Source organism: Nerophis lumbriciformis, linkage group LG12 (genome assembly GCF_033978685.3).
Source record: "Nerophis lumbriciformis linkage group LG12, RoL_Nlum_v2.1, whole genome shotgun sequence".
Classification (NCBI taxonomy): domain Eukaryota; kingdom Metazoa; phylum Chordata; class Actinopteri; order Syngnathiformes; family Syngnathidae; genus Nerophis; species Nerophis lumbriciformis.
The window spans coordinates 9,570,625-9,586,142 of NC_084559.2; the positions used below are offsets into that span (position 1 = coordinate 9,570,625).

General features: G+C 41.8%; 1 protein-coding gene across 1 annotated transcript in view; it reads right to left on the reverse strand.

Moving 5' to 3' along the window:
- The window catches only part of idua (alpha-L-iduronidase), a 39,821-nt gene extending 26,024 nt beyond the window's left edge, over positions 1-13,797 (reverse strand). The window contains exons 1-5 of the mRNA XM_061985867.2: positions 13,470-13,797; positions 7,143-7,283; positions 6,985-7,067; positions 1,674-1,781; positions 1,498-1,593 (exon numbers count right to left, since the gene is read on the reverse strand). Coding sequence (XP_061841851.2) covers positions 1,498-1,593; positions 1,674-1,781; positions 6,985-7,067; positions 7,143-7,283; positions 13,470-13,603 — 562 coding nt within the window. The 5' untranslated portion in view covers positions 13,604-13,797. The remainder of the gene's footprint in view (positions 1-1,497; positions 1,594-1,673; positions 1,782-6,984; positions 7,068-7,142; positions 7,284-13,469) is intronic.
- Between the last annotated feature and the right edge of the window lie 1,721 nt (positions 13,798-15,518).

Here is a 15,518-nt window from a genome sequence, read left to right on the forward strand (position 1 = left end):
CGCGGAGTGACCCCTGTTACGAGCCCCCGGCCACGGGGGTGGCGGGCAGGTAAGCTGCTTACCTGCTGCGGGTGACGCCGGCCGCGGCGAAGGCGGACGAGGCGGGGTGTCGGTGCGGTGGGCGCGGTGGTGACCCTGGACGTGCGTCGGGCCCTTCTCGCGAATCGCCTCAGCTACGGCTCCCGGTGGGGCCCTCTCGGGGGAAGGGGCCTCGGTCCCGGACCCCGGTGAGGCGTCCCTTCTCCGCTCCGTAAAAGTGTCCATCTCTTTTTTTTCTTCTTCTGTTGTGGCATATGCTGCAGGTGCCTGCTCGTTTTTCGTATGTGGGTAACAACATTTAACTATGTATATATATTTCCCAATTGGTTTAACTGCCACCCGCCTGAATCTATTTAAAATCTTTTTTTTTTTTTTTTTCAACCACCCGACCCGACCCGCGGATAAAATCTAATTTTTTTTTATTTCATCCGCCCGATCCGCGGATAATCCGCGGACTCCGCGGTTGTGCCCGCAAACCGCGCATCTCTACTCAGTGCCTCAACATGGATTGCGCAATGACTCGGCTAACTACTGGCCTGCTGTGCAGTGAGACCGTATTGCTATATGAACTATATTATACATTTCCATAGTTTAGTTAGCTGAGGTATATAATGTACAGTGTATTTTGTCAACAACTGTATGTGTGTAACGTATTTCTTGTGCTGAGCAATCATAAAACTGCTGCGAAGACGCACTGTGTGAGGCTCGCGTAACCCCGCCTCCTGGTGCCGGTTAATGCACCTCCGCGCGGACTGCACCCCCCGACCGGAGCGCCACACCAACCAAAGCCCACACCCAAACCCTCCACGTGCAAAAGACCGAATCCACCCCAAAAAAGTCACTTAACAAGAAGCCAAAAAGTGCAAAAACAACATTGCTGGCGCCGGAGGAGCCGTGAACGACTGCAGGGACACAACATTAGGTACACCTGCAGACTGCAGCACGGATTTCATATTTCATTCATTCACAACTCCTCCAACACGAACACCACTGTTCCCGCACTTATAAGTCAAGGTAAGACCATGATAACGTTTTTTTTTATTAAATGTGCTTTTTTGTGTGCTACAGTTTGTATGTGTAAAGTTAAAGTTAAGTTAAAGTACCAATGATTGTCACACACACACTAGGTGTGGTGAAATTTGTCATCTGCATTTGACCCATCCCCTTGCTCACCCCCTGGGATATGAGGGGAGCAGTGGGCAGCAGCGGCGCCCTTGATGCTGAGTGCCAAGCAGGGAAGAATGCTGGTATGAGCTTTTAAACATAACCCGTTAACTGCTGCCAATCAAATGGTGAATAAGATACTCTTTAGGGTTCATATGTTTGTAAATCTGACTGTGATGAAGTCAGTGCCTCACCAGCCATCAACCTCACCGCACGTCACTGGTGTGTATGTAGGGTAGGATGGGTGGGCCCTTCAGGAGCCCTGACCACATGATGTACTAAAAATGTACTCACCTTGAATTGACATGCTGACATTATCAAAGTCGTGGTTGTTGGGCTCGTTCCATGTTTCAAAGTTCCACTGAGATACACTCCCCAGACCGTATCTGTCTGGAAGTCACAGTCAACAGACAACATCTCCACATCCTCCGCTTGGACGCTGTAAACAATACCAACCCACACTCACTCACCTATGTACCTCTTGGCGATGAGATAAACCAGATTCTTCCACTTATACACTTGAACTTTGTCTTCAAAGTCGCTGAAATAGTTTGACACGCTGCCCATCAGTTCAAAACCTAAAAGGTGAGGTGGAGATGGAATAAGTGTGTTCATGTTAATCAACTTTCACCAACATCAGTCACAGTCAGGTAACAAAGGTAACAAAGACATGATACAGCACTGTAGAGCCTAGCTATTTGTGGGGGGTCTTGGAAGTCAACTTTCACGTTTGGAGGCCGGATTTTACAAAGTTTCTCCCTGCCTTCCCGTGGGACTTTGCTGGGCGCGTTTTGGACATTTTGGGCGACTCGAACCTGGGTAGGTATTTTGAACATTTTTGGGGCTTTTGCTGACTTTTCCAACTTTTATCTCCCCTCCCCATGGGACTCGGCTGGGTGTGTTATGGACATTTTGGGCATCCCGGGACTTGCGCGGCCATACATAAGATTTATGTTAGAGTGTTTTACTTGTTTTAAGTGTTTTGCTCCTAAATGATCTCAGTAAGATATTACAGCTTGTTGCTGAGATGTGATGAGCTATATTGAGTAAAACATGCTTGAAACTAGAATATCAAGTGTTGCAAAGCTGTGTCATCAACACTCACAAGTATAAAACTACTTTTTTAAAGTCATAATTTCTTATTTCAAGCATGAAAGAAAAAATCATGATTTTGACACAATTGTGTCTCATAATTAAAACAGATGACAGCCAAATGGACTTTGCTCTTTTATTTTCAATGAAACAATAGAAAATACGTACTCATATAGTAGTGCAGTTGTTATTAGTGAGAATATACTTATTTTAAGGTATTTTTGGGTTCATTGAAGTTAGCTAATTTGACTTGTTTTGTAAAGTCTTGACAAGCCAAATGTTCTTGTTCTATTGGCAGATAATTTTGCTTAGTTTTGTATTTTTTTTCCTTGTTTTTGAACACTGACTTTTTGCAGTGTGGGTATCCACTGCACTGCAAAAAGTCAGTGTTCAAAAACAAGAAACAAAATACATAAATTATGGGTATTTTATTTAAACTAAGCAAAATTATCTGCCAATAGAACAAGAACATTTGGCTTGTCAAGACTTTCCAAAACAAGTCAAATTAGCTAACCTCAATGAAGCCAAAAATAGCTTAAAATAAAGTATATTCTCACTAATAACAACTGTACTTTTCTTGGTAGAAAAAAAAAAGAGACCTTTTTGCTCAATATGTTGAAAAATATTCTTAAAGGAAGTAAATGCTAGTGCCATTATCTTGACATAATGATATTACATTTCTTGAAAGCAGCAAACTTATACTAAAAACTAGTTTATTGTTCTTAATGGAAAGGCAACAAGGCAAGCGCTTGTTACTCTCGGGGTCTCCTAGCCGCTCAGGCAAATCATATTGTCTAAAAATGCTTTTTTCCATGGATAACATGACATCATCGCGCCAAGTGCGTGCTCTTTCAGTCAATTAGTGCACATATATACAGCCCGGCCCCGGCCAAATTTTTTTAAATGTAATTTTAAAGAATTTACCTGAATGTGCATGAACTATTTCTGTTCAAAATTGTTAGAAATGTTAAATGTTTAAATATTAACTGTCAGTTTACTGTACTGTGCCAACTGTACTACTATATGAGTACCTCTTTTCTATTGTTTCATTGGAAATAAAACAGCAAATTCCATCCGTTTTAATTATGACACAAAATTGTGTCAAAGTCATGATTTTTTTTGTTCATGCTTGAAATAAGAAATGATGACTTTAAAAAAGTAGTTTTATACTTGTGAGTGTTGATGACACAGCTTTGCAACACTTGATATTCTAGTTTCAAGCATGTTTTACTCAATATAGGTCATCACATCTCAGCAACAAGCTGTAATATCTTACTGACATCATTTAGGACCAAATCACTTAAAACAAGTAAAACACTCTAACATAAAATCTTACAACACTTGATATTCTAGTTTCAAGCATGTTTTACTCAATATAGGTCATCACATCTCAGCAACAAGCTGTAATATTTTACTGACATCATTTAGGAGCAAAACACTTAAAACAAGTAAAACACTTTAACATAAAATCTTATGTATGGCCGCGCAAGTCCCGGGATGCCCAAAATGTCCATAACACACCCAGCCGAGTCCCATGGGGAGGGGAGATAAAAGTTGGAAAAGTCAGCAAAAGCCCCAAAAATGTTCAAAATACCTACCCAGGTTCGAGTCACCCAAAATGTCCAAAACGCGCCCAGCAAAGTCCCACGGGAAGGTGGGGAGAAAAGTGAGAAAAGTCGGTAAAAAGTTCAAAAATCACACATGGAGTGTCACAAGTCTTAAGACTTGTGACATTCCATGTGGGACTTGAACCTGGGTAGGTATTTTGAACATTTTTGGGACTTTTGTCGACTTTTCCAACTTTTATCCCCCCTCCCCGTGGGACTCGGCTGGGTGTGTTATGGACATTTTGGGCATCCCAGGATTTGCGCGGCCGGCGGCAGGACTTGTGGGACTCGAACCTGGGGAGGTATTTTGAACATTTTTGGGGACTTTTGCTGAATTTTCTCACTTTTCTCCCCCACTTCCCGTGGGACTTTGGTGGGTGCGTTTTGGAATTTTTTTGCATCCCGGGACTTGTGCGGCCGGCGGTGGGACTCGTGGGACTGGAACCCGGGGAGGTATTTTGGACACAATTGGGACTTTTGACCATTTTTGCCGCCTTTTCCCCTCTTCTTCCCCGCCTTCCTGTGCACCATTGCTGGGTGTGTTTTGGACAAAAATAGTTTCAAGCATGTTTTACTCAATATAGGTAATCAAATCCCAGCAATAAGCTGTAATATCTTACTGACATCATTTAGGACCAAAACACTTAAAACAAGTAAAACACTCAAACATAAAATCTTATGTATGGCCGCGCAAGTCCCAGTGTGCCCAAAATGTCCATAACACACCCAGCCGAGTCCCAGGGGGGGGGGGGGATAAATGTTGGAAAAGTCGGTAAAAGTCCCAAAAATGTTAAAAATACCTACCCACGCCTTTTCCCCAGAAGAGGGGAAAAGGCGGCCAAAATGGTCAAAAGTCCCAAAATGTCCAAAACGCGCCCAGCAAAGTCCCACAGGAAGGCAGGGAGAAAAGTGAGAAAAGTCGGTAAAAAGTTCAAAAATCACACATGGAGTGTCACAAGTCTTAAGACTTGTGACATTCCATGTGGGACTTGAACCTGGGTAGGTATTTTGAACATTTTTGGGACTTTTGTCGACTTTTCCAACTTTTATCCCCCCTCCCCGTGGGACTCGGCTGGGTGTGTTATGGACATTTTGGGCATCCCAGGACTTGCGCGGCCGGCGGCAGGACTTGTGGGACTCGAACCTGGGGAGGTATTTTGAACATTTTTGGGGACTTTTGCTGAATTTTCTCACTTTTCTCCCTCACTTCCCGTGGGACTTTGCTGGGTGCGTTTTGGAATATTTTTCTGGGACTTGCGCGGCCGGCGGGACAAAATTGGGACTTTTGACCATTTTGGCCGCCTTTTCCCCTCTTCTTCCCCGCCTTCCTGTGCACCATTGCTGGGTGTGTTTTGGACATTTGGACAAAAATATACTTGTGAGTGTTACATGTTAACATCATTTGAAGACTTTTCTAAAAATACATTATAAAGATATTAATTACAGATGTGACAATGTGTTCTACATCCTGGTGAATGGGTACTAGAGATGCGCGGTTTGCGGGCACAACCGCACAGTCCGCGGATCGGGCGGATGAAATTAAAAAAAATTAGATTTTAAATAGATTCAGGCGGGTGGCAGTTAAACCAATTGGGAAATATATATACATAGTTAAATGTTGTTACCCACATACGAAAAACGAGCAGGCACCTGCAGCATATGCCACAACAGAAGAAGAAAAAAGAAAAGAGATGGACACTTTTACGGAGCGGAGAAGGGACGCCTCGCCGGGGTCCGGGACCGAGGCCCCTTCCCCCGAGAGGGCCCCACCGGGAGCCGTAGCTGAGGCGATCCGCGAGAAGGGCCCGACGCACGTCCAGGGTCACCACCGCGCCCACCGCACCGACACCCCGCCTCGTCCGCCTTCGCCGCGGCCGGCGTCACGCGCAGCAGGTAAGCAGCTTACCTGCCCGCCACCCCCGTGGCCGGGGGCGTGTAACAGGGGTCACTCCGTGCGCAGTGCGCTCACGAAAGGGGTGGGGCTCACCCTGGTTGATATAGACAGCAGGACGGTGGCCATGGAAGTCGGAACCCGCTAAGGAGTGTGTAACAACCCACCTGCCGAATCAACTAGCCCTGAAAATGGATGGCGCTGGAGCGTCGGGCCCATATACCCGGCCGTCGCCGGCAGCGAGACGCGCTTGGAGGTGCGCTCAGCGCAGCTCCCATATGATTGCGCACTGGTGTGCGTCTGGGTCGTGACAGCGTGGCACGCGAATGTCTGTGCTGCATTGGATCAGTCTCCTTTCTTTAACAGGCAAAAGCTTTATAACTTCACTAATGCCTTGCATCGTCTATATTAGATATATAACAACGGGCGGGTGCGGTTCTGATCAAATGTTAGGTCGGGTGGATGGCGGATGGTTGACAACTTTCTGATGCGGTTGCGGATGAAATAATTGCCTATCCGCGCATCTCTAGCGCATATATACAGCCCGGCCCCCGGCCAAAAATGTTTTAATCGTAATTTTGAGGAATTTATCTGAATGTGCATGAACTATTTCTGTTCAAAATTGTTTGAAATGTTAAATGTTAAATGTTTAAATATTAACTGTCAGTTTACTGTACTGTGCCAACTGTACTACTATATGAGTACCTCTTTTCTATTGTTTCATTGAAAATAAAACCGCAAAGTCCATTTGGCTGTCATCTGTTTTAATTATGAGACACAATTGTGTCAAAGTCATGATTTTTATTTTTCATGCTTGAAGTAAGAAATGATGACTTTAAAAAAGTAGTTTTATACTTGTGAGTGTTGATGACACAGCTTTGCAACACTTGATATTCTAGTTTCAAGCATGTTTTACTCAATATAGGTCATCAAATCTCAGCAACAAGCTGTAATATCTTACTGAGATCATTTAGGACCAAAACACTTAAAACAAGTAAAACACTCTAACATAAAATCTGCTTAGTGAGAAGAATGATCTTATCAGACAGAAAATAAGCAAATATCACCCTTATTTGACATATTTCATCTTACTTACATTTCACTTTTTTGTTAACATCATTTGAAGACTCTTTTAGAAATACATTATAAAGATATTAATTACAGATGTGACAATGTGAATGGGGACAGTACCTGGTTGAAGTCCATTAATCCATAAGAGACTAATCAGCTGGTCCAGTTTTGTAAAATCGTACTGGGGTTGGCCTCCGATATCTCTGAAAGGACAAAAGCAGACCCTGACTAGCAATAACAACACATGGGAATAGCAAACTTACAAGACTCTCACTTACTGTCCAGAGACCAGCTCCAACATCCAGTGTATTCGGACCTGCTGGATCCCTCCATGGGGGACAGAACCCACATAGGCCAGGTTCTGTTGCTGGTCAATGCCCAGGTCATATTGGTGAGCCTGGGTGTGAGGGAGGGGAGGACTACAACAACACACGCCCAGTGTTACAATCACATGCACCTCAATAGGTACTGACACACTATATTGCCAAAAGTATTTGGCCAGCCATCCAAATGATGAGAACCAGGTGCCCTAATCACTTGGCCCGGTGTATCAAATCAAGCACTTAGGCATGGAGACTGTTTCTACAAACATTTGTGAAAGAATGGGCCGCTCTCAGTGATTTCCAGCGTGGAACTGTCATAGGATGCCACCTGTGCAACAAATCCAGTCCTGAAATTTCCTCACTCCTAAATATTTCCTTTATTATAAGAAAAGTGAAGAGTTTGGGAACAACAGCAACTCAGCCACCAAGTGGTAGGCCACGTAAACTGACAGAGAGGTCAGCATAGTGCAAAGACTTTCTGCACAGTCACTTGCTACAGAGCTCCAAACTTCATGTCACCTTCCAATTAGCTCACGTACAGTACGGAATGGGTTTCCATGGCCGAGCAGCTGAATCTAAGCCATACACCACCAAGTCCAATGCAAAGCGTGGGATGCAGTGGTGTAAAGGACATCACCACTGGACTCTAGAGCAGTGGAGACACCTTCTATGGACTGATGAATCACACTTTTCCATCTGGCAATCTGATGGACCAGTCTGGGTTTGGAGGTTGCCAGGAGAACGCTACATTTCGGACCGCATTGTGACGAGCGTGACATTTGGTGGAGGAGGAATTATGGTGTGGGGTTGTTTTTCAGGAGTTGGGCTTGGCCCCTTAGTTCCAGTGAAAGGAACTCTGAATGCTCCAGGATACCAAAACATTTTGGACAATTCCATGCTCCCAACCTTGTGGGAACAGTTTGGAACAAGCCCCTTCCTATTCCAACATGACTGTGCACCAGTGCACAAAGCAAGGTCCATAAAGACATGGATGACAGAGTCTGGTGTGGATGACCTTGACTGGCCTGCACAGAGTCCTGACCTGAACCTGATAGAACACCTTTGGGATGAATTAGAACGGAGACTGAGAGCCAGCAACATCAGTGTGTGACCTCACCAATGCGCTTTTTGGAAGAATGGTGGACAATTCCTATAAACACACTCAGCAACCTTGTGGACAGCCTTCCCAGAAGAGTTGAAGCTGTAATAGCTGCAAAAGGTGGACCCACATCATATTCAACCCTATACCAGTGTTTTTTAACCTTTTTTGAGCCAAGGCACATTTTTTACGATGAAAAAATGCGGAGGCACACCACCAGCAGAAATTATTAAAAAACGAAACTCAGTTGACAGTAAAAAGTCGTTGGATATGACTTTAAAGCATAACCAAGCATGCATCACTATAGCTCTTGTCTCAAAGTAGGTGTACTGTCACCACCTGTCACATCACACCCTGACTTATTTGGACTTGTTTGCTGTTTTCCTGTGTGTAGTGTTTTACTTCTTGTCTTGCACTCCTATTTTGGTGGCGTTTTCTCTTTTTTTTGGTATTTTCCTGTAGCAGTTTCATGTCTTCCTTTGAGTGATATTTCCCGCATCTACTTTGTTTTAGCAGTCAAGAATATTTCAGTTGTTTTTATCCTTCTTTGTAGGGACATTGTTGATTGTCATGTCATGTTTGGATGTATTTTGTCTTTGCTCCACAGTAAGTCTTTGCTGTCGTCCAGCATTCTGTTTTTGTTTACTTTGTAGCCAGTTCAGTTTTTGTTTCGTTCTGCATAGCCTTCCCTATGTCATGACTTGGACTGTGAGGGTTTTGTTTTTCCCGAGATGCAAGTAAAGCTGGATCGGACATGGCTTGGAGGTGAGTACATATTTATTTAAACACTAACAAACTACGAAAAAAGGAAGCAAACAAAAGGCGCGCACAATGGCGGAGAACAAACTTGACTAATGAAACCAAAAGACTCGCATAAAGGCAATTAACTATAAACACGAAACAAAAACACTTACTGTGGCATGGCATGAAGCATGAACTATAGTAAACAGGAATATCATAGGTAACAGATATACAAACCCCATTTCCATATGAGTTGGGAAATTGTGTTAGATGTAAATATAAACAGAATACAATGATTTGCAAATCATTTTCAAGCCATATTCAGTTGAATATGCTACAAAGACAACATATTTGATGTTCAAACTCATAAACATTTTTTTTTTGTGCAAATAATCATTAACTTTAGAATTTGATGCTAGCAACACGTGACAAAGAAGTTGGGAAAGGTGGCAATAAATACTGATAAAGTTGAGGAATGCTCATCAAACACTTATTTGGAACATCCCACAGGTGTGCAGGCTAATTGGGAACAGGTGGGTGCCATGATTGGGTATAAAAACAGCTTCCCAAAAAATGCTTAGTCTTTCACAAGAAAGGATGGAGCGAGGTACACCCCTTTGTCCACTACTGCGTGAGCAAATAGTCGAACAGTTTAAGAACGTTTCTCAAAGTGCAATTGCAAGAAATTTAGGGATTTCAACATCTATGGTCCATAATATCATCAAAAAGTTCAGAGAATGCGGAGAAATCACTCCACGTAAGCGGCATGGCCGGAAACCAACATTGAATGACCGTGACCTTCCATCCCTCAGACGGCACTGTACCAAAAACCGACATTAATCTCTAAAGGATATCACCACATGGGCTCAGGAACACTTCAGAAAACCACTGTCACTAAATACAGTTGGTCGCTACATCTTTAAGTGCAAGTTAAAACTCTACTATGCAAAGCGAAAGCCATTTATCAACAACACCCAGAAATGCCGCTGGCTTCTCTGGGCCCGAGATCATCTAAGATGGACTCATGCAAAGTGGAAAAGTGTTCTGTGGTCTGACGAGTCCACATTTCAAATTGTTTTTGGAAATATTCGACATCGTGTTATCTGGACCAAAGGGGAAGCGAACCATCCAGACTGTTATCGACGCAAAGTTCAAAAGCCAGCATCTGTGATGGTATGGGGGTGCATTAGTGGCCAAGGCATGGGTACCTTACACATGTGTTAATGCTGAAAGGTACATACAGGTTTTGGAACAACATATGCTGCCATCTAAGTGCCATCTTTTTCATGGACGCCCCTGCTTATTTCAGCAAGACAATGCCAAGCCACATTCAGCACGTGTTACAACAGCGTGGCTTCGTAAAAAAGGAGTGCGGGTACTTTCCTGGTCCGCCTGCAGTCCAGACCTGTCTCCCATTGAAAATGTGTGGCGCATTATGAAGCGTAAAATACGACAGCGGAGACCCCGGACTGTTGAACGACTGAAGCTCTACATAAAACAAGAATGGGAAAGAATTCCACTTTCAAAGCTTCAACAATTAGTTTCCTCAGTTCCCAATCGTTTATTGAGTGTTGTTAAAAGAAAAGGTGATGTAACACAGTGGTGAACATGCCCTTTCACAACTACTTTGGCACGTGTTGCAGCCATGAAATTCTAAGTTAATTATTATTTGCAAAAAAAAAGTTTATGAGTTTGAACATCAAATATGTTGTCTTTGTAGTGCATTCAACTGAATATGGGTTGAAAATGATTTGCAAATCATTGTATTCCGTTTATATTTACATCTAACACAATTTCCCAACTCATATGGAAACGGGGTTTGTAGTATGGATGGACAATGTCACCAGGACGATCAACAGAAACAGACAGGCTTAAATAGCAGTGACATGATTAGTGACAGGTGCGCAAGTGCAAAGCGTGAGACAGGTGCGTGACTTGAGGACAGGTGAAAACTAATGGGTCGTCATGGAAACAAAATCAATGGAGCGTAAACAGAAACTAAAGAGTCCAATAAGTAAACAAAACAAAACATGATCCAAAAGACATGACACCCTAAGCTTCAATGCCTTTTCTTAGGGACACTCACCTTATTACCTGCACCCTGCCTCCCGCTGTTCCCGACATCTACAAAGCAATTAGCTACCTGCTGCCACCTACTGATATAGAAGAGTATTACACGGTTACTCTGCCGAGCTCTAGACAGCACCGACACTCAACAACAACACATCATTTGCAGACTATAATTACTGCTTTGCAAACAATATTTTCACCCCAAATAGGTGAAATTAGATCATCTCCCACGACACACCAGACTGTATCTCACGGCACACTAGTGTGCCGCGGCACAGTGGTTGAAAAACACTGCCCTATGGGTTAGGAATGGGATGGCACTTGAAGTTCATATGTGAGTCAAGGCAGGTGGCCAAATACTTTAGGCAATATACAGGTAAAAGCCAGTAAATTAGAATATTTTGAAAAACTTGATTTATTTCAGTAATTGCATTCAAAAGGTGTAACTTGTACATTATATTTATTCATTGCACACAGACTGATGCATTCAAATGTTTATTTCATTTAATTTTGATGATTTGAAGTGGCAACAAATGAAAATCCAAAATTCCGTGTGTCACAAAATTAGAATATTACTTAAGGCTAATACAAAAAAGGGATTTTTAGAAATGTTGGCCAACTGAAAAGTATGAAAATGAAAAATATGAGCATGTACAATACTCAATACTTGGTTGGAGCTCCTTTTGCCTCAATTACTGCGTTAATGCGGCGTGGCATGGAGTCGAAGAGTTTCTGGCACTGCTCAGGTGTTATGAGAGCCCAGGTTGCTCTGATAGTGGCCTTCAACTCTTCTGCGTTTTTGGGTCTGGCATTCTGCATCTTCCTTTTCACAATACCCCACAGATTTTCTATGGGGCTAAGGTCAGGGGAGTTGGCGGGCCAATTTAGAACAGAAATACCATGGTCCGTAAACCAGGCACGGGTAGATTTTGCGCTGTGTGCAGGCGCCAAGTCCTGTTGGAACTTGAAATCTCCATCTCCATAGAGCAGGTCAGCAGCAGGAAGCATGAAGTGCTCTAAAACTTGCTGGTAGACGGCTGCGTTGACCCTGGATCTCAGGAAACAGAGTGGACCGACACCAGCAGATGACATGGCACCCCAAACCATCACTGATGGTGGAAACTTTACACTAGACTTCAGGCAACGTGGATCCTGTGCCTCTCCTGTCTTCCTCCAGACTCTGGGACCTCGATTTCCAAAGGAAATGCAAAATTTGCATGGTTGGGTGATGGTTTGGGGTGCCATGTCATCTGCTGGTGTCGGTCCACTCTGTTTCCTGAGATCCAGGAAAATCTACCCGTGCCTGGTTTACGGACCATGGTATTTCTGTTCTAAATTGGCCCGCCAACTCCCCTGACCTTAGCCCCATAGAAAATCTGTGGGGTATTGTGAAAAGGAAGATGCAGAATGCCAGACCCAAAAACACAGAAGAGTTGAAGGCCACTATCAGAGCAACCTGGGCTCTCATAACACCTGAGCAGTGCCAGAAACTCATCGACTCCATGCCACGCCGCATTAACGCAGTAATTGAGGCAAAAGGAGCTCCAACCAAGTATTGAGTATTGTACATGCTCATATTTTTCATTTTCATACTTTTCAGTTGGCCAACATTTCTAAAAATCCCTTTTTTGTATTAGCCTTAAGTAATATTCTAATTTTGTGACAGACGGAATTTTGGATTTCCATTTGTTGCCACTTCAAATCATCAAAATTAAATGAAATAAACATTTGAATGCATCAGTCTGTGTGCAATGAATAAATATAATGTACAAGTTACACCTTTTGAATGCAATTACTGAAATAAATCAAGTTTTTCAAAATATTCTAATTTACTGGCTTTTACCTGTAGTGTATTTTTGAAATAGTTCTACTATTCCAGGGATTCTAGTCATTCTAGTGCTAGGCCAACATGGACTGTAAATAGACTATCGTCATGTTTGTGAAATATGTGGAATAAAACCTCTGCCTTGTTTTGAATGAAATCTTAGGCCGACTATTCTATTGTATTGTAATGTTCAATGTTTGAATGAAATGTTACTCTATTGTAATGTTCAATGTTTGAATGAAATGTTACTCTATTGTAATGTTGGCCATTGTGGTGGAAAAACAAGTTAGAGAACCACTTTGCTATACTAAAGGTATCGTCACAATATAAGCACTTTCGAACTACAACAGCCTCAATATATATTACATTGATGAATTAATAAATAAATATATATTATATTGATGACATAATAAATAAATATATATTACATTGATGAATTCCCAGCTTTGAAAGAACATAGTTTAAGGAAGAGTTAGCATGACTCATCTTTTATCTCTATTCTTCTTTTGTTGATCAAATGAAAACTAGTTTTCTTTTTCTTTCTCACCAGAAGCCAGTGCTTCTCCAGAAGTGTTCCAGTCGTGCTGCTGCTCTTCCGAGGTCAACATGAATGAGAAAAGCAGCTTCCGAGTAGTTAGTGATAGAAAGTAGTAAAAGACAGAAAAGTAATGTTTCACTCATCGCTGGCGTGGAAGTTCTATGACGTCACTTGAGCTATAAACCGAATAAAACGTACATGGTGAACATTTCACGCTCCAGATAAGCTTTTAACAAAGTTTGTAAAGAAAAGATAATAAAATAAAGTATGTAGGATTTAACATGATGATATAAATGAGTCAGACAAAACTCGTAACTCGGTCGGCTGAACGTGATGACGTGTTATTCCCGCGACACGCAAATTGTTTTTCTTTATTTGTATTATTATTATTCACAATATGAAAAAAAAAAAGATAGAAAATTAATTTTACCTTTGCGACCTCATTATACTATTGGCTAAGTTTTATATTCATAAATGTAAGTTTCTGTTTTTGTGCTTTTAAAAAAGAATTAGAACTCTACTTGAAAACACTCTAACTCTAACAAGCAAAAAGCTGTGAAAACTATGATGTTGTGTTCCAAAGTTACATTATTTACTGAAATTGTGTGCACTTTGTGTATGTATATATATATATATATATATATATATATATATATATATATATATATATATATATATATATATATATATACATATATACATGTCTTAATAAGGTTATCCAAAAAATAGTGCTCGATACCGTAGTAGAGCGCAATATATGTATGTGTGGGAAAAAAAATCTACTTCATCTCTACAGGCCTGTTTCATGAGGGGTTCCCTCAATCATTTTTCTCCTGATGATTGAGGGAACCCCTCATGAAACAGGCCTGTAGAGATGAAGTAGTCTTGTGATTTTTTTCCCCACACATACATATATATATATATATATATATATATATATATATATATATACATACAGTTAGGTCCAGAAATATTTGGACATTGACACAATTTTCAGTATTGCAGCTCTGTACAACACCATAATGGATTTGAAATTAAACAATCAAGATATGCTTTAAGTGCAGACTTTGAGCTTTAATTTGAGGGTATTTACATCCAAATCAGGTGAACGGTGTAGGAATTACAACACATTTTATATGTGCCTTCCACTTTTTAAGGGACCAAAAGTAATTGGACAATTGGCTACTCAGCTGTTCCATGGCCATATTTGTGTTATTCCCTTGTTTTTTTTCATTTATTTCATTTACAAAGAGCAGATAAAAGGCCTAGATGGCATTTCAAGTGTGGTATATTCATTTGGAATCTGGGGAGGTCATCTCTTAATATGAAGTCCCAAGAGCTGTCACTGTCAGTAAAGCAAGCCATCATTAGGCTGAAAAATCAAAACAAAGCCATCAGATAGATAGCAAAAATATGAGGTGTGGCCAAATCAACTGTTTGGTACACTCTTAAAAAGAGAGAACACACTGGTGAGCTCAGCAACACCAAAAGACCTGGAAGACCAGGAAAACAAGTGTGGTGGATGACAGACAAATACCTTCCCTTGTCAAGAAAAAGCCCTTCACAACAGTTGGCCAGATGAAAAAAAGTCTCCAGGAGGTAGGTGTATCTGTGTCCAAGTCAACAATTAAGAGACGACTTCTCCAGAGGAAATACAGAGGCTTCATCACAAGGTGTAAACAACTGGTGAGCCTCAAAAACAGGAAGGCCAGATTAGAGTTTGCCAAGAAACATGTAAAAGAGCCTGTGCAGTTCTGGAACAACATCTTATGGACAGATGAGACCAAGATCAACTTGTAGCAGAATGATGGAAAGAGAAGAGTATGGAGAAGGCAAGGAACTGCTCAAGATCCAAAGCATACCACCTCCTCAGTGAAGCATGGTGGTGGTAGTGGCATACATGGCTGCCAGTGGATCTTGATCTCTTATATTTATTGATGATGTGACAGCTGACAAAAGCAGCAGAATGAATTCTGAAGTGTTTGGGGCAATATTATCTGCTCATATTCAGCCAAATGCTTCAAATCTCATTGGACGGCGCTTCACAATGCAGATGGT